Source organism: Uranotaenia lowii, chromosome 3, assembly GCF_029784155.1.
Source record: "Uranotaenia lowii strain MFRU-FL chromosome 3, ASM2978415v1, whole genome shotgun sequence".
In the NCBI taxonomy this organism is placed as follows: Eukaryota; Metazoa; Arthropoda; class Insecta; order Diptera; family Culicidae; genus Uranotaenia; species Uranotaenia lowii.
In genome coordinates, this window is record NC_073693.1 from 108,651,845 (window position 1) to 108,677,818 (window position 25,974).

Genomic DNA, 25,974 nt, shown 5'->3' on the forward strand with positions numbered 1-25,974 from the left:
TTTGTTAAAATGTTTTAAAACAAAAAAAAAGAGTAAATTCCGTGAAATTTTTTAATAAGAAGAGTATCTACGCTCATTTCTCGATCCAAAAAGGGTTCTTGTACTCTTAATATAGTACGTTTGGTATCCCTACCCGAACACTGTTTTTAATCCTGATCTTAATTCTGATCCTAATCCTGAGCCTACACTGATCTTTCTCCTGCTCCTCATCTTGATCCTAGTTTTTATCCTAATGCTGGTCCTAATCCTGATACTAATCCTGATCCTAATCCTGATCCTAATCCTGATCCTAATCCTGATCCTAATCCTGATCCTAATCCTGATCCTAATCCTGATCCTAATCCTGATCCTTATTCTGATCCAAATTCTAAACCTAATCTTGATCCTAATCTTGATTCTAATTTTTTATCTTAATCCATATCTTAACACTAATCCTAATGTTGATCCTATTTCTGATCCGAATCTTGATACTAATCCTGATATTTATTCTGATCCTAATCTTGATCTTATCACTGATGTTAATCCTGATTCAAATCCTGATTCTAGCTCTGATCTTATCCTTTACCTAATCTTGATCTTGAAACTAATTTTGATTCTGTCCTGATCAAGTCCATGATCTCGATCTTGATCCTGATTCTGATCTTTATCCTTTTTCTGATCTTTATCCTAATTCTGTTTTTGATCGTGATTCCGATCCTGAGCCTTATTTAAATCCTTATCCTAATCCTAACGGGTCAATATTGATGGATTTCAGAACAAATTTGGAGATCGGAATGTTTGTGGTTGCTTTAGACTTAAAATTTTGTTAAAATCTGAAAATCTATCTAAAGTTTTGACATAACAAGTTATGGTAAAATAAGATTGGAAACTTCAAGACCTTTCTTTTTTTTAAATCAGATTTCACAGTAAATAAATGTTAAATATGATGAACTTGAAAAATTTCTAAGTTTTTTCTAAAGTTTGGTTCACTGATTTAATGTAGATTCACTGAATTGATAGAGCTTTTTTTTACTTTTAGAAAGGGTTGGATAGTGTTTTGATATAATGAGATAATTTATTAAGAAATTTCAAAAAAAAAAGATTATTTTAAATTTTTATAAGTTTTAAGACACATTTCACCGTGACGTGAAATCGCTTTTTCGGACTTTTCTGAACTGTTATCATTCTAGAAGTCAACCAAATGAAAATGAAAAAAAACTTATTACAAACGGTCGCAAATTTGAAATTGAGTTTTCTTCAAAATGAATATAATTTGAAATAGAATAGCGGTATCTTCAAACGAGTTGTAGAAAAACAATTACCCACAATTCGATTGAACAACAACGAACGATGTAATACTTGTTCGAAGTATTGACGTGAATTCACTCAGTTTAAACAGAACAGGGTAGTTGACTGAATTCACGTCACGATATAAATATCAAGTTTTTCTGAACCATTCTTTACAGCCTTCAAATTTTATGTGCACTTTTAAAAAACGATATTTTGTTGTTCCAATTTTTACTATCATAAATTTTCAGTTTCTTCACCTAATTATTTCCTTATTTGTCAATCAAAATAAGGAAATAATTAGGTGAAGAAACTGAAAAGAAAAGAAACTTGAATAGCAACATATTGAGGTATCATAAGTTAAAATTACAACTGTTTCTCACAAAGATTCACAAAAAAATTAATTTTTTGTATTATTATTTGAAAATAACGAACTTTTTAAAAAATCAACTAAATTATGTTCGATTTGAAAATATCCGACAATCTGGAGGGTTAAAACAGCTTTCAGAGTATATTCCCCTTATGAAATTTCACAAAAAAAAACAAATTTTGTGACGTGAATTCACACATTCGCACTGTTGTAACTCAGCTAGATTCCAAATGATTTCTTTTAAAAATTTAGTGTTTTAGAATCCTCTTATCATTTTCAAAGAAGATCTTATTTTTTTTTATGTCAGAAAATGTCAAAGCTTTCTCGTAAAACTAATAAGTTCCCTTTTATGTGACGTGAATTCACTTAAGTGCGATTGTTTTTGTTCGCTTTTCTGAACAACCACATTGGATACAAACAAATTATTTTTTCAACAAAATGAAGCAGTGTTTTTTGGCTTCAAAACGTATTATAAAATATCCAAAACAAATTAATCCATATATTTAAATTATTTATTTTGGAAAAGTTGTCGAAGTAACCACTTTTTCAAAAAAAAAAAAATGATTTTCAAAACCATTTAAAATTGTTCAAAATTTTGTTTTTCTTTTTTTCGTTGGTTTTGTATGATTAGAATTATCAAAATTTTAGACAAATTTGAGATTTTTCGATACGCGAACGTATAAAAATCACTTTTGAGCGGTAGAAGCGCGTGGAATACGTCTTAACAGTTATTGAATAGTTTAGAAAAGCACGCCCCTGGTCAACTAGTAGACATATGAAAAGTGTCAAATAAGCAAACTTATAATTTACGGGAAAGAAGATAATTTTCAACTGATTTATGATGATTGCAATATGATGTTTCATTTCAACAACAATCCCCCTTACACACATTTCTCAACAGGGCTTTTGCTAGAAACCATTAACGTCGTTGTAAAGTTTATAAATAAACAACATAAGTTTCGCATCGACTAATCTGTTGACATCGCAAAACACACTCCACACTTTCCCAGCAACATATCACTCGCCGGGCCATAAATTTTCGATACCCAACCCAGCACCGATTGGCCTAAATCACGATTCCTTTCTACAGGAATTGGACCGTAAGAAAAAAAAAAGTTTAAGAAATAGACCCCAAAACCCCATATGGACGCACAGAATATTTCAACCAATTTAATCCTTATCGTTTCGTTACAAACCGAAAGAACGAGCGGCCAAATAAATCTCCTGACACTTTCGTGTATGTTTGCATGTTTTTGGATCCCCGTCCCCTTTCCCAGTTCCCCTTCCACCAAACACTAGACGGAAAATATCTACTAATGAAAGCATAAATCTCGTCAATCTCACACCTCTTTCCCCCTCAAACAGAAGTGTCGTCGTCTCTTGATGGTGGTTCCACGCGGCTTACACGCACGCATCGTGTGACTTAGAATCTACAATGACGACGAAGTCGAAGAATGAGAGCGGCCGCCAGCCAGCACGCACTTGTGGATCGTAAAAAGTTGGTCGTGATGCGGTTTGTTTTTAATTTTTTTTTTATTTCGGTGTTTTGGCCGCACACCAAAAAACCTCAATTTGGTTTCGCGGCAACAAGATGTTTATTGAGTGGAAACATCACGAGACAGCGAAATGCTGAAACAAGCAAAAGGCAACAAATTGAAATTATTTCAATGGGGAAGAGAAGCGTTTTTCAATGAAACTGGCTTTCATTCAAGATTGGGATTGGGATCAGCCGCAGATTTCATCTCAATGAAAATGTTGGGAAGAATTGCTTGATTTGATACTTCGCTTTGCTTCTGTAGGCCAGAGAAAAATGAAAAAAATCTCACCAAACAGAAATCAGCATTTACATTTTGGTAACTGGACATTCTTATTCATAATTAAAATTCTATCGGCCTTATCGGTGAAAAGTCATGTCCTTTCTAGTATCTAGGACATCTTGAGTTTATGACATTTTTATAGACGGCTATAAAGTTAGAAAAAATTAAAGATGGTGAAAATATCCAAGAAAAGGGTGTTCAGGCCCTTACGAATGACCCGTCCTATGTGGGGGCTTTTCGAAATTCAAATTAAGCTGAAAATAATAACAATACCAAAAATCCACTTTAAATAAGAAAATTGATTTCTTACACCATTTTCGTACTTATGATTATCACACAAACTCAAAATTAAAAATGCTACCGATAAATAAAACAAAATTTTCAACACAAATCATAATGGAAGTTTTGAAATAATGCTGTTTCCGGTAAATCATTGATACTTTGTTTCAAAATGATGTTCCTTATTCTGATCTAGAATTTGTTACAAAATTAATTCTTAGCTGACTTGCTTTCGAATTTGAAATAGATATTTCCAACACAAAGATTAAAAAGAAATTGAGTTCTAAAAAAGTGTCAGATCAGGTTTGAAAATTATGAATAAAATGTGTCAGGAAAATGATAATAATTGCTTTTGAATATTCGTCTCAACTTACATTTCTTTTTTCATTTTCTTTTATAGGGTTGATCACAAGATTCCACTGCAGGATTTTTCACTAAAAAAGTAGCTTATATTTCTTTTATTAAAGATATAACTATTATATGAAGACGATAAATTTTCGGTTGCTTAAAATATAAGGTATTCTTTGGGATGGCTTTGAACATAAAAACTATTTTCAGGGCCCCCTCAGAAAAATTTCCCCGGGCCCCCTGAAGACTTAGTCCGGCCCTGACCTCTAGTGTTGGTAATATGACGTATTTTAAATTTTAAAATCAAGTTGAATTGATTTTTCAATGAAAGCAATATCAAATCTACATAAAAAAAACGATTCTGAATTTGTTTGTTATACTTCATTCAATAAAAGAACATTTTTTGATAAAAAAGGTTATATCAAATGATCTAGTAAAGTTAGATTCTAAATTCTAAAATTTCTAAACATATTACTGTATGACTGATATTACTGTTGTCTGAAAAAAGGTTCACATTTGTTTAATCTTGCAAAACGAATTCATTTTTGCTTTAAAAAAAAAGGTATCTTAAATTCAATTTGGTTAAAAACTTTTTTGAAATTCATTAAATTCCCGTGTTTTACAAACAGAATTCATCTTTAACTTTTTTGCAGAAGTTGTAAATACTTGCGGTCTTAAGAAATTTTTATAACGGGCTTCAAATCATTGTTTTAAATTTTTCTTGTTTTGACAAAAATGCAGAAAGTTTTTAAATGATTTTTACTTTTTTCAAAAATAAAAGCTGATAGGAACAAAAAACTTATTAAAAATTTTGACTCAGGGAATTCCTTGCACCTTTCAAAATTGAGAATTTTGTGGCCTCGTGAAATTTATCAAAACCCTTGGATGTGAATTAAAAGTTGAGCATTTGTTATGACATTCTCGTTTTTTTTTTTGGTTATAATAAAACCATAGGTAATGAAGTAAAGGATACAAATTTTAAGTTTTTTTTATCATATTCTATTGAGTACTGTAAGTATTGAACACCTGTTACATGGCTTCCAGCTTGTTGATGTGTAAAAATAGTATTCGATGCATGAATTTCGAAGTGAAAATAGTTGGTTTAAACTTCTACACATATTCAGTTACACTTCTTAATAAAAACGCATTCTGAAGTTAGGGTTTTTGTGTGTCAAGATTTGAGTTTCAATACAAGAGGTTCATTAAATTGCAATATTAAACTTGCAATAGAAAGAAAAGACCCAATTCGTGAAGGTCACATAGTGTCGTAAAATGAAATGTCCTAGGCCTAGAGGAATTTGGACTAAATTGCGCCGGAGACGAGCCAATTTTCTGACACGTTTATTTACACTTATTTTGAACACCTTTTGGGATCGAGAAATTTCCGGTTACTAAAGTAAATTCATTTCTTGATCTGCAAATTTTACTTGGCCAAAATCTTCAAGGAAGGGCTTAAAACTTTCATTTTCCCGAACCATTCTCAATTATTTTTGCATTAGAACATGCAAATTAGAGAATTTTTTTTCCGGAACTCCGGTTTCTGAGGAGTTAACAACGCAGCTTAACACTTGAAAGCATCTTTTTTCGGTATTATTGACAAGCACAACTATTTGGTATGGGAGAGTGGGGAATCATGAGCCACTTTTTTTCGTTGTTCCATAACTTCTTTATCATAAAAGATAAAATGAAAATAAAAATGGGATGATTTCCTACGTTTTCAAGGTATCAAAAGGTATTTTTTTAATTTTTTTAATAAGTTAATTTCCCCAAATTCTGACTGTTTTAAAAAAGCAATTTTTTAATTTCTAAAAATGGTGGGGAATCGTGGGCCATTTAATCTAAATTGACCAAATAACATGCAAAGTTTATGAGTTGACCCAAAACTGTGATTTCATAATTCATTTCGTTATTTAAAAGCAATTTCAGATGGTGAAATAAAAAAGAGAGCTGTGTATGATCGAATAGATTCCAAAACCTGGCTCGCGAACGTTTTGGCAAAATTTCTTATTAAGAATAGACAAAATATTTTTCATAACTCTTCATTTGGCATAAGAAAACTTTTCAGATAGGAAAAACGTATTTGAAGTTCTGAATTTGTATAAAAACATAAAAATATAGGTAATTCAAGATGTGTGGCCCACGATTTCCCACAAGTTATGATTAGTTGCGTTTGTGTGACTTATTGATATTTCATCAAAAATTCCTTTTCCACGTGAAAGATCACGACAAAACTAAGATCATAAGCGTATGAGCATATTTTTGTTATGAACTTTAGGTTCCCCATCGATGCAATTAGTGGGTGTTTTATTTAATTATGTAAAGAGAACTTTTTCAACTTTTTTTAGCTTGATAAATAAAAGAAACATACGATGCGTATTTGAATCAACAACATATAGAAATACTAGCAGACCCGGTAAACTTCGTCTTACCATGTTCAACTTGGCGTCCATTTTCCATTTTTCCTAGATTTCTTTACATTTTCCTTCTTTCCCTTTACTTGAATCGTCCCGCTTAATTCTATCAAAATTAAACCTAAGAATTTTAACTCAACGGGTCTTTAAAATCCAATTTTTGTAACTTGTTCCATAAATGACTGTATGTTGATAATTTGTATGTTTCATTAACTGTATTCCATTTAGTAGATTTATTCCGTTTTGTTCGAGTTCACATTAAGGTTGAAACCGAAATAAAAAGTTTCTCATTTGGAATATATTGCTTATGAATCTTTTTGAAAATAGAATTTCAAATATCGGAATCGGGACAATTTTTTAAGTATTTGCCGAATATTTTGCCTATCGCAGCACTTTCAGCTCCCAATTAGCTTTGGATGGTGTATTTTTTAGAGCTGAAGAAATGATACACATAAGAAAAGATTTTTTACTAACCATTTTCAAACAGCTTTTTATTCACCATCCTCATGCTTCGAAGCAGTTTAAATCAAATCTGACGATTTTGTATACTGAAAATTCCTTTTTTTTTATTCAAGCAAAAAATGCAAATTATTTCCTTTGAACTTTAACCCAATGAATCAAAGAAACGATTGGTTTTGAAAAGAGGAAAACATATGTTTAGATATGTATATTCACCCATTATTTTGAAGATTCTAATTGAATCCTTGGGATGTTCTGATTTCAAAATTTTCTGAACAATGTTGGTAATGATCTGTGATTTCATTTAGGATTATGTAATATTTTTAATATTTAATAACATTTAATTGAAAAACAGATTTTTTAAAATTAAATTTTAATAATCTGTTCAGGCTTCGATGGTTTCGTGAGTTCATTTAAAAAATGAAACACCGGGGCAAATGCAAACAAATATCACCACAGTAGATCTTCCATATTTTCAAAAAAAAAATTAGTTATGTTGACAAAAAGAAACATCGAAGTATACATTTGTCCCATTTATTGGGGCAAGTGAAAACACATAGGTCTTTTTCAGACGCGTCAGTGAAAAGACTTTCAAATGAATTTATTACTTGTTCTTGTTTGTCTGTTGTATCAACTTTCATTGATATGTCCAAAGTTTTTTTCCGGAATAAATTAATGCTTGGTACTTCAATTTCACTTATTGCTGTTCAATCAAAAGACCTTGATTTACAAAGACCTTTATAATAATTGTGAATATCCGCTTCAGATTCAACACTCGGGATATCCTTTACTGGCCATTTTGGAAATAAAATTCTTGAATTGTAAATACTATAATGAATTGTAAATGTTTGCTTAGCATTGCTAAATAGCGCGTTTTCACTTATTCCACCTAAGAAATTACAGGAATTTATAATCCTTTTAACATTTTCACTGCCCCTACTCGCATAACAGTCCCATATGAATTTTCGTCATTTTTCATCTAATCTGACAGATTGTCATTTTGAACAAAAGGCTTCAACGTAAACAATAAAAAAAGAGATTTTGTTCTAAAAATTTCGAAAAAAAAATATCGAGTCGTGGCTGTCCCATAAGAAATATACCCGCATAGCAGTCCCATATGTGAAATACCTCGGATTTAGTTACTTTTCGATGTTTCTTTCGGCGAAATAATAGTCTTTGATTTATTGCTTCGAATCATTCAAAAAAGATTCAACCCACTTGATATCGAATTATGCACATTAGTTTTCGAAGGCAGGCCAGTAAGAAAAAAGGAATGTCTTCCAGAGCGAACAACTATCTGATACAATCAAAAATCGTAAAAAGATTTAACTTACAATGTGAACTCACGATATTTTTCCAAAAGTATGTTTATTTTCCTGATAACTGCATTTAGAAGTTCAAAAATGATCAAATTTAAGTCTTAGAAAGTAGCTTGGTTAGCAAAATATATTCTGTATGGGACTGTTTTGCGAGTAGATTTGAAAAAGGTCTCAAATATGCTCGCATAACAGTCCCATAACCAAAAAAAATTGTGCTCCCGACCTAACCAATGACCCTATTTTGAAAATTTCAGGTCTTACGATTTATTATGACAACCTATAACACATTCCATCATACGATTTTCGTTTATGCTGAAAGTTGTGGTCACAATTTTAAAATATATTCCAAAACAGAAAATGCTGATTTTCTCGCTTGCTTGTATTTGCATATGGGACTGTTATGAAAGTAGGGGCAGTTCAGGTCATATTAAAAGTTCATCATAAAAATCTGCTGCCTCTGGAATATCAATCACAAAAAAACTTTACAACTAAAAAGTGAATCAAAAGTCTCTTCTATGTAGCCAAAATTTGTTAAACAAAAACAAACTTTTCATGTTAAGTTCGTACTTGAATTATGTGTAAACAAGCAGTAAACGTGTAAACAGTTTTTTGCTGAATGATTAAAAAACAAAAGAGTTGGGTTTATCTTATCAGTATTTTTTGGGCCCAAAAATTTTTAGATGAAGAAATAATGTATACATTTTTGTAGAAATTGAAAGTTTGCACTTGCTCTACTTTACTTTCTTAAGGCCGGAACAAATTTCAAATTCTTCTCTTGTCACTCGGAGTTGGGACATCGCGAGGGGGGGGGGACAATAAAAAATAATGCGAAGAACAAATAAATTAGAATAAATTGCACGGAAGCTTGTATGCAACAAAATTTCATATTATATTGTTGCACAAAACCTATAGATCAAGTAATTTTTTATCGAATAATTCAATGAAATCGAGAAAACAAAAGATGAAATAACTCCCATCTTCTTAAATTCAATTTTTAGTCTTGTAAACTTTCAGATATTGGAATTTTTTTTGGAATTAAGATAAATTACTTCAAACTTTATTTATTTCCCCCTTCGGGTTATTGGAAATTTCGAAGGGGGGGATGACAAAAGAAGAAATTGATATTTGTTCCAGCCTAATTGAAAATTCTTCCTGAAAATGCATATCCTCACTTCTTGTTATTGAAAAGTAGGTTATTTTATTGATAACTTCAACTTACGTTTGCAAAAAATCAAAAAGTTCATTCGGCCTTTAAAAACTTCAATCCTATCTAATCTATTTCAAAGAACAGACTCTCGTTCAGTTAATGTGTCCAGCGTTCTAGGCGTATTAGATTATACGAAATTGAATGTAAAGCTTCCCAATTTCTTATTTTTAAACGTCCGCATAGTGTCATTATTTCATATTAATCATTACCAAATTCATATTTTTGTACAACAATTTACTACTTAAATAAACACGAATTAAAAATGGTTTTAATATTTGAAATCGTTTATATGGTTTTGATTCGATCGATAAAATATCAATCCGTGTTACATCTAGGCGTCATTTATTACCATGTGCTGTGTACAAATAAGCAAGGAAAAAAACACATCTAGGTTGCATATCGCCCCCACGTGCATAAGAAATATAGGTACTTGGTTGAGAAACAGGCGCCTAATTTTTAAATTTTTCCAGCGATCAATGAACAGTATGCTTTGGTTACAATCCTCTTGCAACGAAGTTTGCTAGCGACGCCTCGCCTATGGAGACGAAGGACAAACCACTCAAAGAAAAGAAAATTTCTAAAAATGGATGCCTGACTTTTCAATTTGAGATTTTGGCAAAACAAAATTTATTTGTTTTATTCGATCGGCGAAATGTCAATCTGAGTCACATGTAGGCGTCATTCATAACCATGTGCTGTAGAAATGAGCTAGGAATCAAGAAGAAATAAAATCACATCAAGGCTTCATATCGCCACAATTTGCATTGAAAATATGCTTGGTTGAAAAATACGCGCCAAAATATTCTCACTGATCAGTATGCTATGCCATGGTTACTATCCTCTCGCGATGCCTCGACCATGGAGACGAAAAACAAACAGCCCAAAGGAAAGAAAATCTAGAGAAAATGGATGCCATGACTTTTATTTTATTCAAATTATTACAAATTTAATTAATACGGACAATTGATGCGACTTTGTGTTGTTTTTATTCGATATAAACCGATTCGCATGGCTACAGAATATTCTAAAAATAATTTCATTCGAATCGTTTGGGTCATTTCGGAGGAGTAGTACTACAAACACCGTAACAAGAGAATTTTATATAATAGATATGCTCACGCAAAGCGACGACGATGACAGTTGGTTTGAGATTTTTATCTCAACACACATTTGATTAAGAGTGGCCCACGTTTCCCCATGGCCCACGATACCCCACTCTCCCCTATTATCTTTCTCCGATTGTTTGAAAAAAAAGATTTTTTTTTTGATAATTCTCTGTAAGTCATTATTTTTCCGGAATATTTAATAAGCACAGAAGAAAAACACATGTGTTCGAACCGAGTCGGCGCTTACTCTCCTATACCAAAAAAATCGGAAAATATGACAGAATACGCGATGGAAAATGCAGATAATGTTTAAAATATTGAACGATTTCAACAATCGGGCTTGTCGGCAAGCGCCTGCAAATATCGACCGCTTGAAGTGAGTTTTAAGTTTCCTCTCAGTGGGGAGAGGGAATCTGTTTAAAGAGAGAAAATTTTCTCCGTTTTATTTAGATTTTGGTTTTCCTTTTTGATTTTACACATAGTAGCCATCGAAAAATTGCACGTTTAAAAGTTTTCTGTAGAATAAAAATTGATTTATCTTACTGCGGATCTGAGATGCCAAACGGTATTACAAACAGTCAGCACACATTTTTTGAACAGTCAGCACACAAAGTTTTTTTTGAGAATCAATAAAAATCGTAAAATTTATGGTCAACAAAGAAAAAGTTTCAGCTTTCTAAGTTAAAGAAACGCTATTAATTGAATGTTGCTACTTGCTACAGTTTCACATACTTAATTGACAACACTCTGTTAGAGGTAAAACGGGGGGGTTGATGGATGAACCTTCTCGTTAAGCGTAGTTTATATTCAAAATCAATCAGTCTGCCATTTAAGTCTCTTGCTTATAATTTACTCAAGCTCAATCACTTCCAATCCCTTTGATCAAGAATAATCAATTAAGGAACTCTTGATCACAGTACAATCATGGATTTTCCGAAAAATAGCCTGACATCTGCCGTTAAGACTTACCATAACAGTTTTAACAAAAAAAGCAAATCTTATATTGAGATTTTGTGTCAAGTTACAAAACTTTACAAAACATAAAAATATGGCTCGACAGGCAGCCCAGCTGGCCCAAAAACAAACAAAAAATACTCTCTCACCGACAGTTTTTCGCGATTTTAACAACTTTCACTACCTCGTTCGATACCGGCACCGCGTGCAAACGATCCGGAATATGTGTGGGAAGTTTTAAAAAAGTGTGCCTGTCACGTCACAAAAATTTAAAAAATGAAACTCTCAATTTTTCCATACAAATTTTTGTCTAAAGGAACCATTTTGATAAGTGCCATTTTTTAATGGAAAATGGAACTAGTGATCAAAACAACCTATCCCAATGTAGTTAAAATTTTGATTGTTTATAAATTCAGTGACCGTCACCATTTTGATAAATAACATCAAATAGGATCAAAAAGATTTTTCATACTTTTGTGTCGAATGTTGTGTGTGTAGGTTTAGATATATATTTCTCCTAGGTTTCATTCAATTTTAGGTCATCGAAATTTCGAAATGGCGTATAACAAAAAATACGAATTAAAAATTTGTTTCTTTCTACCATGGTCTAAAGCATTGAACAAAAGATAGGGGTTAAAAATTAGTTTCTTGGATTTTTAAAATGCGCCTGTCTGTCTTAATTTTAGACAGGTAAGACAAACAAACGATGCCGATACAAACGGTATCATTTCAAATCCGGTTTCATTCCAGAACAGGATGTACCATCATCATGGTAGCTCAAATATAAGCACGACCTACATACAGAGGGTGTGTAAGTATCGAAATCCAATTCAGCAATCTGGTTCGACCAAATCAAACCGACAATAACGGTCCAGCCTGCAAATGACTGGTTTTGTCGCAGTCGAGTCTGCTTCAAGACTTTTTCGGGGTTTCTTTTGTCAGGTTCTGAATGTTTCAGCTGAATCTCAACTAATGTTTTTTTCTCAAATTATTGACTAAAATGATATAACAAACACTGTTCAAAATACATAAAAATTGTAGAGAGTAGCTCGAAACGTCTGGAAAACTGGTAAAAAATGTTTGTCAATTTGCAAAACTCGCCGAAAAACGTCTATAAAATTCAACAAGAATACATCGCTGCGATAAACCAAAATGCTTCAAAATACATAAAAAGATAAGGTTTTAATATTTTCCAAAATTGTTCAAAATAGGATCAGGAAAACCTGCGAAACTCTGAACCGGAAGCTGACAGCGGCAGCAGCTGTCCTGCAGTGTCAATGCACACCGTAACTCCGGAATGCAGATTGGATTGTCGGGGGTGGGTTTTAAGCTGAATGAAAACCGACACACTGTCGCAATCTCCATTCTGTGTGAGGGACGTGGTCGTCGTCGGTGCGATGTATATGGCCCCAGAGGAATTACTGAGTTGCAAAATCAAACCACATTCGAACGGAAGGAAGGACCGGGAAAACGAAAAACGCACACCTGTATTCACTTGTATCGTGTGGTGTGTCATTGATCGGTCCTGTAGTGGTCCAGCTCAGATATCCATGCAGGATTCGTTCATCTTTTGCTGCCTACCTGCATGGTTTGAAATTGGAGCAATCTGAATTAGCAATCGTTCGAACGTCCGTCCGTCGTTTGAAACAGTAAATTTGATTTTTGGCTGAGGTCAACGCTAAGCTAATTTGCTGGAGTTTCTATTAGAGAGTATATTTGAATATATTTGTAAAACAAAAATGATTTTTTTTTATGAAGTTTTCAAATTTTTTAAAGATATTTTTTTAAGATCGATTTATATTCAGAAAGATAAAGAGCACTTCGCTCCAAATTTAGCATACTTGTTAGTTAGTAATCGTGATGAAGAGTCCCGTTTAACAGCCAATCCAAACTCAGCTAATTACAGCTTGTAACCGGCAGGAGCACACAACAGGCGAAGATGAATGAAAATCCTCCACTAACGTTCAACAGCCCTCGGCAGGCAACCGACCGCTAAACATGGCCAACAACACGATTTCGGCGCGATTATTGCGTGCTTGACATGTGACTTTTTTCCATTCATTTTCCTGCCCGAGAGCCGTTTACATTTTTTTTCTCGTTTTCATTACCATATTGTGATGATGCTGAATTTTCAACGTTCACCAGTGTATTCTTTTTATCTTATCAGCATTATCGGTGTCACTCTTCTCAATGGAAGTTGAGAATTTGATCGCTTTACTGAATGATCAAAGAAAGCTCTTGACAGACAATTTAATTCACTCTAAGGCTTTCGGCCGTGGAAGTTTCAAATATTCATAATCCAATCATATCCTCCACGACTTAATTTTTGGTCATCAAAGTCATCAAAAACGTATATACTTGTCGACTTCTTTTCAAAAATGATATCGGTAAAGATCTTAAGCATCGGGTTTCATTGTAATGAGTCTCGGAAAAGCACGAGCTTAGTATAAATTCAAGAAAATTTATTTTGATTACTGTTTTTCGCTTACGTTTATTTGTAATGATTATGAAATATTTTTTGAATGATAAATTTAAATTGTAGTTTGAATCTACCTTTAGAGGAAAGTCGGGTAAGACGGTCAGCTTAAAGTAAAACCACAATAGAAAATCAAATATAGCTTCGTTTATCGCAGTCTTGAGATATTCGGCATTAACCTCCAAGCGTTACCGGATTACGTATGATTACTTATCCAGACCTCGTCTCGGGTTAATTATCATACTCTTTCTGCTACGGTCAATCACCGTATTGACAAGACAATATTAAAATGATGTTGTGAGTTCGATTCTCATTTCCAGACGGCATTTGAAATTTTGTTTAACTTACATGTTTCTGGGATGAATTATGAATTTTGTAGGGGTCATGCATCATTTTTAAAGACATACACCGACTTAGCCGGTTTAGGCCTTACAGACAGAATAAATGCCCAGACAACCAGAAATCGTATTTCATTTTACAGATAATATCGTATAGAATGTTATTTAAACTCATTTTCGAATATCTGCTCCTACTATGTGCGACCAATACATATTCTTTATCTTATCGATACTTATTCTTTAATTTAAATGCATTGCATGATTTTATTACGACAAGAAAAGAGACTCGCATTTATGAACATATGAACTTGACCTTTGTGTACGATAATTCGCAAAAAAATCCGTAAAACCACCGATATACGATGATAATTGATAATAATTCGAAATTAAGAGCGCGGCGGCGAAACATTTCTACCCGATACCCAGGCCGTAAGTATGTTTGAAAAGCATTACTCACTCTGTGATAGCATAAATGTTTGTTCTAATATTTATTTAAATTTCGTGAATATATTTTTGACTGAAACAATGACATTTCTTGTAATTTAAACAAAACTTGTAAACTGAAGAACAGAAAATAAGCTCGCAACTATGCTTGCCACTTGGAGATATATGCTATACAATCGTATATAACTGCATTGATTCGTAATAATCTGCATGCAATCGTATACCTATGCAAATTAATTCGCTTGTCTGATTTACGTAAAATGTATTTGCTGGTAATCTTAACAGAGTATAAATAAGTTCAATAAAATCGTTTATGATAATTAGACATCGATGATTTGAATCGTATTTAAGGAGCTTTCAAAATGTTAATCTATTTTTAGATGATCGATGTCGTGTTCTTCGATTTAAAAGATTTTTCGAAAAATGAGGAATGCGTACACTAGGGGCGCCCCTAAAATTATATAAGTGTTAAATTTCTGACACATAATTTCAAAGGGCCCCCTATACTATTGTATTACAAGTTTCAATACAGATTTAGAATTCTGGTTTCTATAACTAAAAGCAGTGTGATTTTAACTATCTTATTGTGTCTTTTTGGGGGGAAGGGGGGGCGAAGCAAATTTTCAAAACATATGCTAGAAAATGCAGTTTCGTTAAATAACCAATAAAATTATTTGGTAAGATGTTTTTATTAAAAAAAAATCCTTCGAAATTGTCCTAAAACTGACTTTTTTCATCTTCATATTTTTTTTATTTTCAAATAATTTCATAGAATCCTTTGTTTTTGTTTTACCACATTTTTTAGACAATTTTCCATAATTTTTTGTAATACTTAATAAGTTTGTTTTTGATTTTCAATCCTGAATTTTTGTGGTTTAAAAAATAATCTTCTTGGGATCATTTTAAATTGTAATTTGTCCTGAAAAATTTTCCGAAGTTGAATGCTGTGAGTTTGTTTAGTGTTAATTCTTGTTAAGTTGATGTCTTCAAGCCTAGTTTATTGCCAAAATTGGTGAATGATGTTTAGTGGCCGCTATAACAGCTGGAGCCGGTGCAGGTGCTGAAAAGAAATGTACTGCAACATAAGATAATTTCTGTGAACCGTTCTTTGGATAAAAGATTCCAGTTATGAAAATAATGTGAATAAAACTGGGAAAAATCCGGGCAGTTTCCAACAATATCCGGGTATAAGGGCCGGACTGGACTTGTCTCAAAAATTTCATTTAAAACCGGCAATCTGGAAAGCTTACTGTAGAAGTCTTCTCAAAGCATAAATAGGACGGAAAATCATGTAATGAGAGCATCAAGCGTCTGCACATAACGTTCGTAAAAAGTGAAATCAATAAACTGATAGAGATGAGCGTCTCAGGCCTGTTGGAAGAATCGTCAAACTTAAGGAAGTTTCGGGTGAGATTAATCCTTTTTTGCCTTTCTTCCAGAAAGGTATAGTTATCGGTCGATTTGTGAGATCCTTAATTATGGGTCTTAGATATAGGGGAAAAGTTCATATAACGCCCCATGTGGCTAATACGCGCCACTCTTGTTTTGAAGAATCTGAAACATTTTAAGCCTGCAAAATATTACCAATTTGTTTTAAATGCTGTGATTGGTCATGGCAAGTATGAATTTTTCCTTAAAATGCCCCTGTTGCGTGATAATTTCACAATTTAGGTTTTTCTTTATTTCGATCTAAATTTTTAAACACTTTTAATAAGGTGTCACCAAGCAGAGAAAAACGAATAAGACAATATTTTTGACACATCGATAGAGGAGAATCTAAAATATGATTTTATGCTAAAAAATCTTACTGAACTCGCTAAGGTATGCTTTTCATGGGTATGTTCTATCACGGCCCACATGCTCGTTATAACGCGCCAATCGTAGTAGGCTGAAAATAGCATTAATTTTTCAAAAAGGCCAATTTTCATTGAGAATGAACAAAAAGTCTAAAACCATATTTTGAGCGTTAATTCAGCGCAAAAAATCTATTTTTCATTTTTTGTTAAATTTCTATTAGTCCATTTTGATTTTCTTTTCCGTCAAAGTGTCTGTAAGTATTGGTGTGTTTTCGTTCTTCGGCTGCTCTCGGGTGTGTTCGGCTGCTTGGCGCGTATTGAATACACAGCGGCGCGTATTCGCAACACAGTCTTGTTCTGTGGCTTTGAATATGGTTTTTAAAAATCATGGTTTTGAATAAACTATAGCAATTTGAGTAATGAAAAGTCATAGCAATTTGTAGAAAACACTTTTCTTCAACGATTACACACATTTTTAACACAATTTGTACGTGGAATATACAGAAAATCAACGATTCGCTTAGGTGGCGCATAATAGGGCATGTTCCCCTACCTTTATAGGTACCTATCGAATCAGCTCGACGAGTTCAGACGATGTCAGTGTATTTGTATGTATTGGTGTGAATTTTTGTAAACTTTGTCACTACGTTTTTGCGAAACTGGGCAGTACAATAAAAATGATTTTGGTCTTAAAAAATTTGATTTTTTTCCCTCTTCAATGTATAAAAGAAAGAAAAAAAAACAAAATAGTTTGAAAAATAAATTTTCATAGTAATTATCATCAAATCATCACTCCAAAAAACGTATCCATTTGGCTTGCCAGCATTTTCCAACAATCACTCATGAAGATGATCGAAAACATGGAGCGATAAGCGCTGGGTACGCTTTCACTCCGTGTAATTCCCCATAAGGAAAACAGAGGGCGCTTCCAATCGAACGATAAATATGAGTTTATTGTCAAATAGATGTCAGTAAACAAAATGTCATAATTTATATATTACCAGTAAACGTAGAAATTACATAAGTATATACCAGTCCACCCTAAGGCGAACAGGAGCCAAAAACTTAATTTCGGGACTGATACCCAAAACTAAAGTTCATGTAAAGGGATTGCACCGTGAGGTACAACCCCAAATTCGAATGACTCAAGCCGAAGGACTAGACCCTCACATCGCATATTTCTATAGTGATGGTAAGTCCCGTCTCGCCCAACGATAGATTCTCAAGCATAGATTGCTCTGAGAAGGGGAAAACGACACGGGAGGGAACGCGGACGATGTATGCACACCATCTCATCTTTTCACGTGCCGTTCGTGCTCAGGGAGCTTTTTCTAAGCACGAACGACAGGAGAGAATTTCGCCCGTGGAAGCAAATTGAATCCAATAGGACAAATGCTACTGAATCCTTTAAGCTCTCGGGCTTGGTTTTTTTTTGTTCCCTTTTCTCTTCCTCTCTCCAGATCTAACGTTGCGCGATGAAAACTTTTCGTTCGCATCGAAAAACCTGTGCAATTGTTGCGTTGTTGTTGTTGGGGTTGGTGTTTAGAAAAAAACGAGGACGGCTTGGAAGTCAATCCGAACTTTCACTTGCTGGAGCCAGTGGAAAATAACAACCAAACAGTAGCGCCACCAAGCCCTCCATAGTAGAGTTTGAAGCATTTGGTTTTTTTTTAAAACATGCATATAAAGCTAAAAAGCTAATAATAATATTCGACAAAGTTGAATGAAGAAACAGATAAAACTATCCGAATTAACCATTTTGGCCAGGTTGACAAAAAGAAAAATGACAAAATTGACAAAATTAAAAAAAAAAATGACAAAATCGACCAAATTGACGAAATTGACAAACTTTAATGACTTGACATAATTCACTGATTTGACAAAAATGGCAAAATTGACAAAGTTGACAAAATCATGAAAATTGACAAAATTTATAAAATTGACAAAATCGAGAAAATTGACAAAATCGAGAAAATTTGCAAAATTGACCAAGTTGACGATGACAAAATCGACAAAATTCACTAAATTGACAAAATTGACAAAACTGACAAAATTGATAAAATTGACAAAATTGACAAAATTGAAGAGATTGACAAATTGACAAAATCTTAGAAAATTGAAAAAATTGTTAAAATTGGCCAAATTGACAATCAGAAAATCGACAAAATTCACTAAATTGACAAAATTGACAAAACTGACAAAATTGACAAAACTGGCAAAATTGACAAATTTGACAAAAGTGGCAAATTTGACAAAATTGACAAAATTGAAAAACTTGGCAATTGAAAAAATGGCAAACTTACATAATTAAAAATATTGCGATTTCAAAATTTTCAAAATTTTTGATTTTCAAAATTTATTCTACCGATTTTCTACGTTTCGGTATCGAATTTTACTCTAGCAATTGAAATTTTATCCAATAATTTTATCTATGTATCCATTACTTGAGAGGTTGGATTATTTGAAATACATGGTCATGCATCATTTTTCAAATTGTATTCTTAATTTTTATACCCCTTCCATTTTGAAGTTACCATATGCTATAACTCCAAAAAGAGTAAATTGAGTTAGATTATAATGTCATAGAAACGAAATTTTACAAGATATTCCAGAATCTAGTCATTCAAAAATCTCCAATTAAAACTTCAAATTTTTATTTCCTAAATTCTTTTTGGATTTACTGCGTATGAAATTCATTAATCATAATTCATTTTGTGACATATGTACCCAAATATAATTTACAGGCTGTAAGAAAGGCTACAATCCACTGTCAAGTGTATTAAATCGGGTTTTTCTTATTCTAACTGTACATATCAAACATTGCACTTAATAACCTAATCCAACATAATCGTAAGAAGCGTTTGGCAGGGAACTCCACGCTTCATCCCTCCCTTTTTTCTGTATCTTTTGCGTTTTCATCACATGGTTGGCCTGGCCGTAGTAGTATCTGCAATGCATATTCCAAGTATCAGATACTATGTTGAAAAGAAAAATGAAAAACGCAAGTTTTTCATTTTCCAGGATGCATACAAGTTTTGGCCATGTTGGTGTTAGAAGAAGAAGAAGAAGAAAATAATCTTCTTGGGAGCCCATAAATCGGGAATTTCTTATATGAAAAACATTGTTAACAATGTTTGTCGTTTATTGAAGCCAATATACATAGCATAGCATAGCATAGGGTGACTACACACATCTAGCATTGGCTGATACACGAGGTACAACTAATAATCAAGCCCAACACAAGATGCCAAAATGAGTACCTGGATTCAATACTCATTTCAAGTGTTGTTATTGAGCATCAGTGTGGTACCACAATGCACACCGTGGCAAGTCAATGTAATCATATAGAGATAGTCTGATTAGCTAAATGAACTTTTCAGGTGCAGAGAACTCATACGACCCTACATATAAAGATGCTGTTTCAGACAGGAAAAAGAAAGGTTATTAAGGGTTTTGTAGGAAAATCGTACTTGGCAGAGAGGATTGATGAATAAGGAAAAGTGATGTAGTTTAAACTTACAAAAGTATTCAACACTTCTTCGAAATTAACCTAAATTAAATGGACAGATCTTACCATAAAACGACCTTTACTGCGCCAAATGGGACTGGGATACATCCAGAGGAAACTTGTAAGCGATTAACTGCTGCCGAATCTGCCATGATTTTGAATTAAGCTTCTCCGGGAAGCTCTTCCGGCCATATTTCATTTCAATGCAGGTGCGTCAACCAATCCGGAAAATTCAGGTCCACACATTTTGATTCACTTCACTTTTAAAGTTAATTTTCGAAATTTTTCTCTATTTTAAATTTTGCTGCTGAGAAAAACACACCCGTCATCACCGCTGCAAAGCCTACTTCTCTTTGACCGGCTATGTAGTTTGAAAAAAAAAATGCCAAAATAGTATTTGAGCTTTATACTGGAAAATTGAACATTTTTCAATTATATATGAATATTTTTGTAAAAATGAAGCATACACTCCGTAATTCCTCAAGGTTAATTGTATGAATTTTAAAACTGATCTTTATGGTGAAACAGTGCTTGATTTACTTCAAATACTTTAAAATTTTCATTTTTTAACCAAAAAGCGCTCCACTAAAAGCTATCGTATTCAAAATAATGCAAAAATTAGCAGCTGATTTTAAGGTATATTTTTGTTGAGGCTTTCACCTATCCAACAGTTTTATTATTTACTACGGCTATCGACAGCGTAAGCTATATTTTTTGTTTCCAAAAAATAAGCAGAGAAAATCTTTTTTTTATCATCAAATATTGGGATCTTAACTATGTGAAACAAAAGAAGCTCATGATATTAAGGATGTTTTTAATCTCCAAACTGTAAAATAAATTATAATATATCACTTCGGTATAGATATTAAAAAAAATTAATAAAGATGCTTTTTGAGATGTTTTGAGTTAAGAATAAAAAATAAAAAAAAATTTCTTGTGTTCAAGTTATCGTATGGTTGCCAGATTGCCCGGTTTTATCCGAGTTTGCCCGGATATTTGATACAAAATTTGGGAACAGTCCGGTCCGGCCCGATTTCCCGGATTTCATAGAAAAATGTACGGATTTTGCCCGGATTTTTTTACTTAATTTGGCAAATCAAATAAAAATATTAAATTATGTTTTAAAACAAGATTTTTTGAGCAGATTTGGCAAAAATAATCATGAAAGGTTTTCTGAAGTCTAAATACGATTAAAATCTGTTTTGGATTTTGATGGAAAAATTATTTTTTCAATTTTTTTATCTTGATTGATATTGCCCGGAATTTTGGTCGTCAATTAAAAATAAAATGCCCGGATTTTTCTAGGTTTTTATGAAAAATTTCCCAGTTTGTTCGGTCCAGATACGTGCTGAAGAAGTTCTGACAACCTTAAGTTATCGTTCATGTTTGTTTGTTCCATGAAGGGTGTATAAAAGATTCTAAAAATATCTAAATACATCATAACGTTCCTCGAATATTGGAGCTTTGAATCCTAAATAAAAAAATTGGTTGTCACAAACTTGAACAACGGACTTTTTCCAGCTTTTTGGGGATTTGAACCACTGCGCGACAATGCCAATGGCTGGCAATTTCTCGGGTTCCCGGGAAAAAAATTAAAATGAAGATTTTAACACTCTACTGTAAATGAAATCTTATCTATCTATCTTTTTAGATAGTAGTATTGCATACATTCTAAACTTTTTCATTGCCTCAAAAATTGATTTGCAATTATAAAACTCAAGACTCAAAATCAAAGTACTTTAACCAACAAACTTGTCTGATTCTTGCTGCAAAAATTAAAAAAAAATTGAGAAAGATTTTCTACTATCGAAAGAAGTTGATTAGTTAGACTTTAGGTTATTCGTCAAATCTCGTAAATTTCCAGATAACCATTCTTTTATTTTAAAATATGTAATTTCTAAGCTGATGATTTTGCTACAGTCAACAGTTTGCGATACGAAAGTTCTTAATGATGAATGTTACAAAATAGAACATGCAGTTTTTTTTTCGAAGCGCTTCTATATTGGAATTGTTTGGTTTTTTGTCTTTTTTCACTTTAACACTGGTATTTTGAACGAAAAACTATTTTTTATCCAATTCAATGTTTTAATCAAAAAATAAAATGTTTAAGTCTAAGCTCAGGGTAGAACTAAAGGGTGATACGGTCAAAATTTGGTCAAGGGAAAACGCGTGTAAATCGGTGAAATCGTTTATTTAAAAAATCAAATTAAATTTCTTTTTTAAGTTTAATAAGTATAAAATTCAGGAAAAATATTCAGTTAAGCTTCCGCTTTTCGAAATCCGAGTTGCCGGGCCTTACGCTCAACCCCTGCCATCAGATTTTGTACAGCCACCTTGTCCACCTTCTTCGCCGCAGAAAGTCAGTTTGCCTTGAACTGCTGCTCGTCCTTAGCAGTTTTTTTGGTCTTCTTTAGGTTCCGCTTGACAATAGCCCAGTATTTCTCAATTGGGCGGAGCTCTGGCTTGTTAGGAGGGTTCTTGTCCTTGGGGACCACCTGCACGTTGTTGGCGGCGTACCACTCCATGGCCTTTTTACCGTAATGGCAAGATGCCAAATCCGGCCGAAACAGTACGGAACAACCGTGTGTAAATTTCTTGGTTGATAGTCCCGGAAGCTATGAAAATGCTGCTTTTCAAGCCACAGGTACAGATGGCTTGCCAAACCAGATATTTCTTCGCGAACTTTGACAGTTTCATGTGCTTGAAAATATCTGCTACCTTTTCCCTTCCTTTTGCCGTATAAAACTCCTGTCCCGGAAGCTGCTTGTAGTCGGCTTTGGCGTAGGTTTCGTCGTCCATTACCATTCAGTCAGTTTGGGATCGCGCTTTGGCCGTCGTATTTTGTTTATCATTAATTTTTCTCATTACCGTCATTATTCAAGAACAAAAATTACTTGTTAATTTTCCAAACTCCAGAATTCAAATTTCAGAGTCCAAGCTTGAGATTCCGTAATCCAATTTTTAGAGAGTTGAGATTCTCGAATTTGAAATTCAAAGTCAAGAGTTCAGTGTTCAGAGCTTAGTCAATAGTCCACATTTTTGAGTCCTCAGTGCAGAATCAAGATTCCAGAGGCCAAAGTCCGAGCTCAAGAGTCCAAACTCCAAAATTCAATTTTCAAAATTCAAAAGTTTGAGAGTCTAGAATCCTGAGTTCAAAGAGTTATGATTCTCGAGCCTAGAATTCAAGAGTCCAGATTCTAGAGTCTAGAGACCAAAATACAGAGACCCAAAGTCAAGAGTCTAGAGCCCAGAGTCCATTGTCCAAAGTTCAGAGTCCCAAGTTCAGAGTCCAGAGTCCAGTGTCCAGAGTCTAGAGTCTAGAGCCCAAAGTCTTAAGTCCAGAATTCCAAATTCAGAGTCGGGAGTCCAAAGTCCATTTTCCAGAGTTGTAAGTCTAGAGTCCAGATTTCAGAGTCCAAAGTCCAGAGTCCCACGTTCAGAATTCAGAGTCCAGAGTTCAGAGTCCAGAAATCAGAGTCCAGAAATCAGAGTCCAGAGTCCAGAGTCCAGAGTCCAAAGTCCAGAATCCAGAGTCCGGAGTTCAGAGTTCAGCGTCCAGAGTCCAGAGTTCAGAGTCCAGAGTCCAGAGTCCAGAGTCCAGATTTCAGAGTCCAAAGTCCAGAGTCCCAAGTTCAGAATTCAAAATTCAGAGTCCAGAGTTCAGAGTCTAGAAATCAGAGTCCAGAGTCCAGAGTCCAGAGTCCAGAGTCCAGAGTCCAGAGTCCAGAGTCCAGAGTCCAGAGTCCAGAGTCCAGAGTCCAGAGTCCAGAGTCCAGAGTCTAAAGTCCAGAGTCCGAAGTTCAGAAATCAGAATTCAGAGTCCAGAGTCCAGAGTCCAGAGTCCAGAGTCCAGATTTCAGAGTCCAAATTCTAGAGTCCCAAGTTCAGAATTCAGAATTCAGAGTCCAGAGTTCAAAGTCTAGAAATCAGAGTCCAGAGTCCAGAGTCCAGAGTTCAGAGTCTAGAAATCAGAGTCCAGAGTCCAGAGTTCAGAGTCCGGAGTCCAGAGTCTAGAGTCCAGAGTTCAGATTTCAGAGTCCAAAGTCCAGAGTCCCAAGTTCAGAATTCAGAATTCAGAGTCCAGAGTCCAGAGTCCAGAGTCCAGAGTCCAGAGTCCAGAGTCCAGAGTCCAGAGTCCAGAGTCCAGAGTCCAGAGTCCAGAGTCTAGAGTCCAGAGTCCAGATTTCAGAGTCCAAAGTCAAGAGTCCCAAGTTCAGAATTCAGAATTCAGAGTCCAGAGTCCAGAGTCCAGAGTCTAGAGTCCAGAGTCCATAGTCCAGAGTACGGAGTTCAGAGCTCAGAGCCCAAAGTCAAGAGTTTGATTTCCAGAGTCCAAACTCCAGAATTCAAATTTTAGAGTCCAAGTTTGAAAGTCCGGAATCCAGTGTTCAGAGAGTTGAGATTCCCGAGTTTAAAGTTCAAAGTCAAGAGTTTAGTGTTCAGAGCTCAGGTAAGAGTCCACATTTTTTGAGTCCTTAGTGCAGAGTCAAGAGTCCAGAGTCTAAAAGCCAAAGCCAAGAGTCCGGAACAATGAATCCAGAGCTCAAAGTCTAAATTCAAGCTCTAAATTCCAGATAAAAGTCAAAAATAAAATCCTAGAATCTAGAATCAACAGCCCAGAACAAAGTTTTCAGAGTACAGATTTAAGAGATCAGTGTTTAGATTCCAGATTATAAAGTCCGGAGTCCGGATTCGATACTCAAAGCAATTTTTTTGGCCAGTATTTGACTGCTAACAGCACTGACTTTTTTTTTTTCAAAATTCGTTTCTAAAATTTGCGCAAATACATACCAGTTAAATTGAAATTAGATTGTCTGAATTTAACGTTTATTAAACCTTGGAATTGAAAACTTGTGTAAAACTCGTCAAATTCATCCCTTACACAAATCTCTTTTAAATCCCCCTAACCTAGATAAAGGCACACCGAATAATGTCTTACAAGCAAATTAATTTTGCCGAAGCATAATTTAATTAACAAAATTTTCAATCTTTTTTCTCTCATCTTCCTTTCAGTGTTTCTCCATTTAATTTCCGCCCAGGACCCCTGCCGACAGGAAGGTGAAAATCCACACAAAACGTCTTCGCGTGGATAAGGTGCAGAAAGCGACTGACTAATTTCGTCCACCCCCAACTGCTGGTGAAGGAGAAGAAGAAGCTCGACAAAGACGTTCAACCGTTGACGACATTTATTATCCGTGGCTTGGCAAAGCTTTTTGTCAGACATCAATCATCTTCAGCGTGCCGTGTTACGTAATTTTACTGTGAGAAAGTCGTTGAAGAAGGCAGAAAAAATCGAACCTCCCCAAAGGTGTTCCGGATTCTAGAAGCAACGACTTATTGCTGCGCCCCATCGAAGAAGAGATAACAAGTGAAGAAGCAAGTGGATAGGAAGAAAACCCCAGCACACGATGGAGCTTTCCAGGATAAAAGTACTTTACGGTGGATTAATACTTCAGCTGCTATTCACGTTTACCGTTCCGCTGCCATACAACAGTAAGTACTTTTAGTCGGCCCCATTTTTCCCTAATGAAAATTAGAAACCCCATCGCTGCGCTTGCTGACTTCCAGGGGAGTTGATTTACGAGTGCTCATTTCGATTCAAACGATAGCGAACAAGCGAGCGAGCGAGGAGGGAATGAACACATCAACTCATTATTGTCTGTTGAACTCCTAGGCGTACTTGGGTCTCCTATCTGGATTATGCATTTGACGTTTGTCAGTTTTTTTCTGCTCTGCTCAATTACTTCCATGTCAATTACTGTCAATTGTTGACTCGTTTTTATTTCCTGAAATAGAAAACTTGGAACCCATACAGGAATTTTCAATTGGTGTTCTAATCTAAAATTGTTATGATCAATAACTCTTTTTTCTACATG

The 25,974-nt window shown here is 34.2% G+C and overlaps 2 protein-coding genes across 4 annotated transcripts in view; one reads left to right on the forward strand and one right to left on the reverse strand.

Moving 5' to 3' along the window:
• Nucleotides 1-25,974, forward strand: part of LOC129757313 (translation initiation factor IF-2-like) — a 451,432-nt gene that overhangs the window by 265,156 nt on the left and 160,302 nt on the right. For all 3 annotated transcript variants that reach the window (XM_055754493.1, XM_055754494.1, XM_055754495.1), the window contains one exon: nt 25,112-25,591. In XM_055754493.1, the coding sequence (XP_055610468.1) occupies nt 25,507-25,591 (85 nt within the window). In that variant the 5' untranslated portion in view covers nt 25,112-25,506. The remainder of the gene's footprint in view (nt 1-25,111; nt 25,592-25,974) is intronic.
• LOC129757311 (uncharacterized) overlaps nt 1-25,974 on the reverse strand; it is a 103,187-nt gene that overhangs the window by 60,264 nt on the left and 16,949 nt on the right. The window lies entirely within an intron of this gene.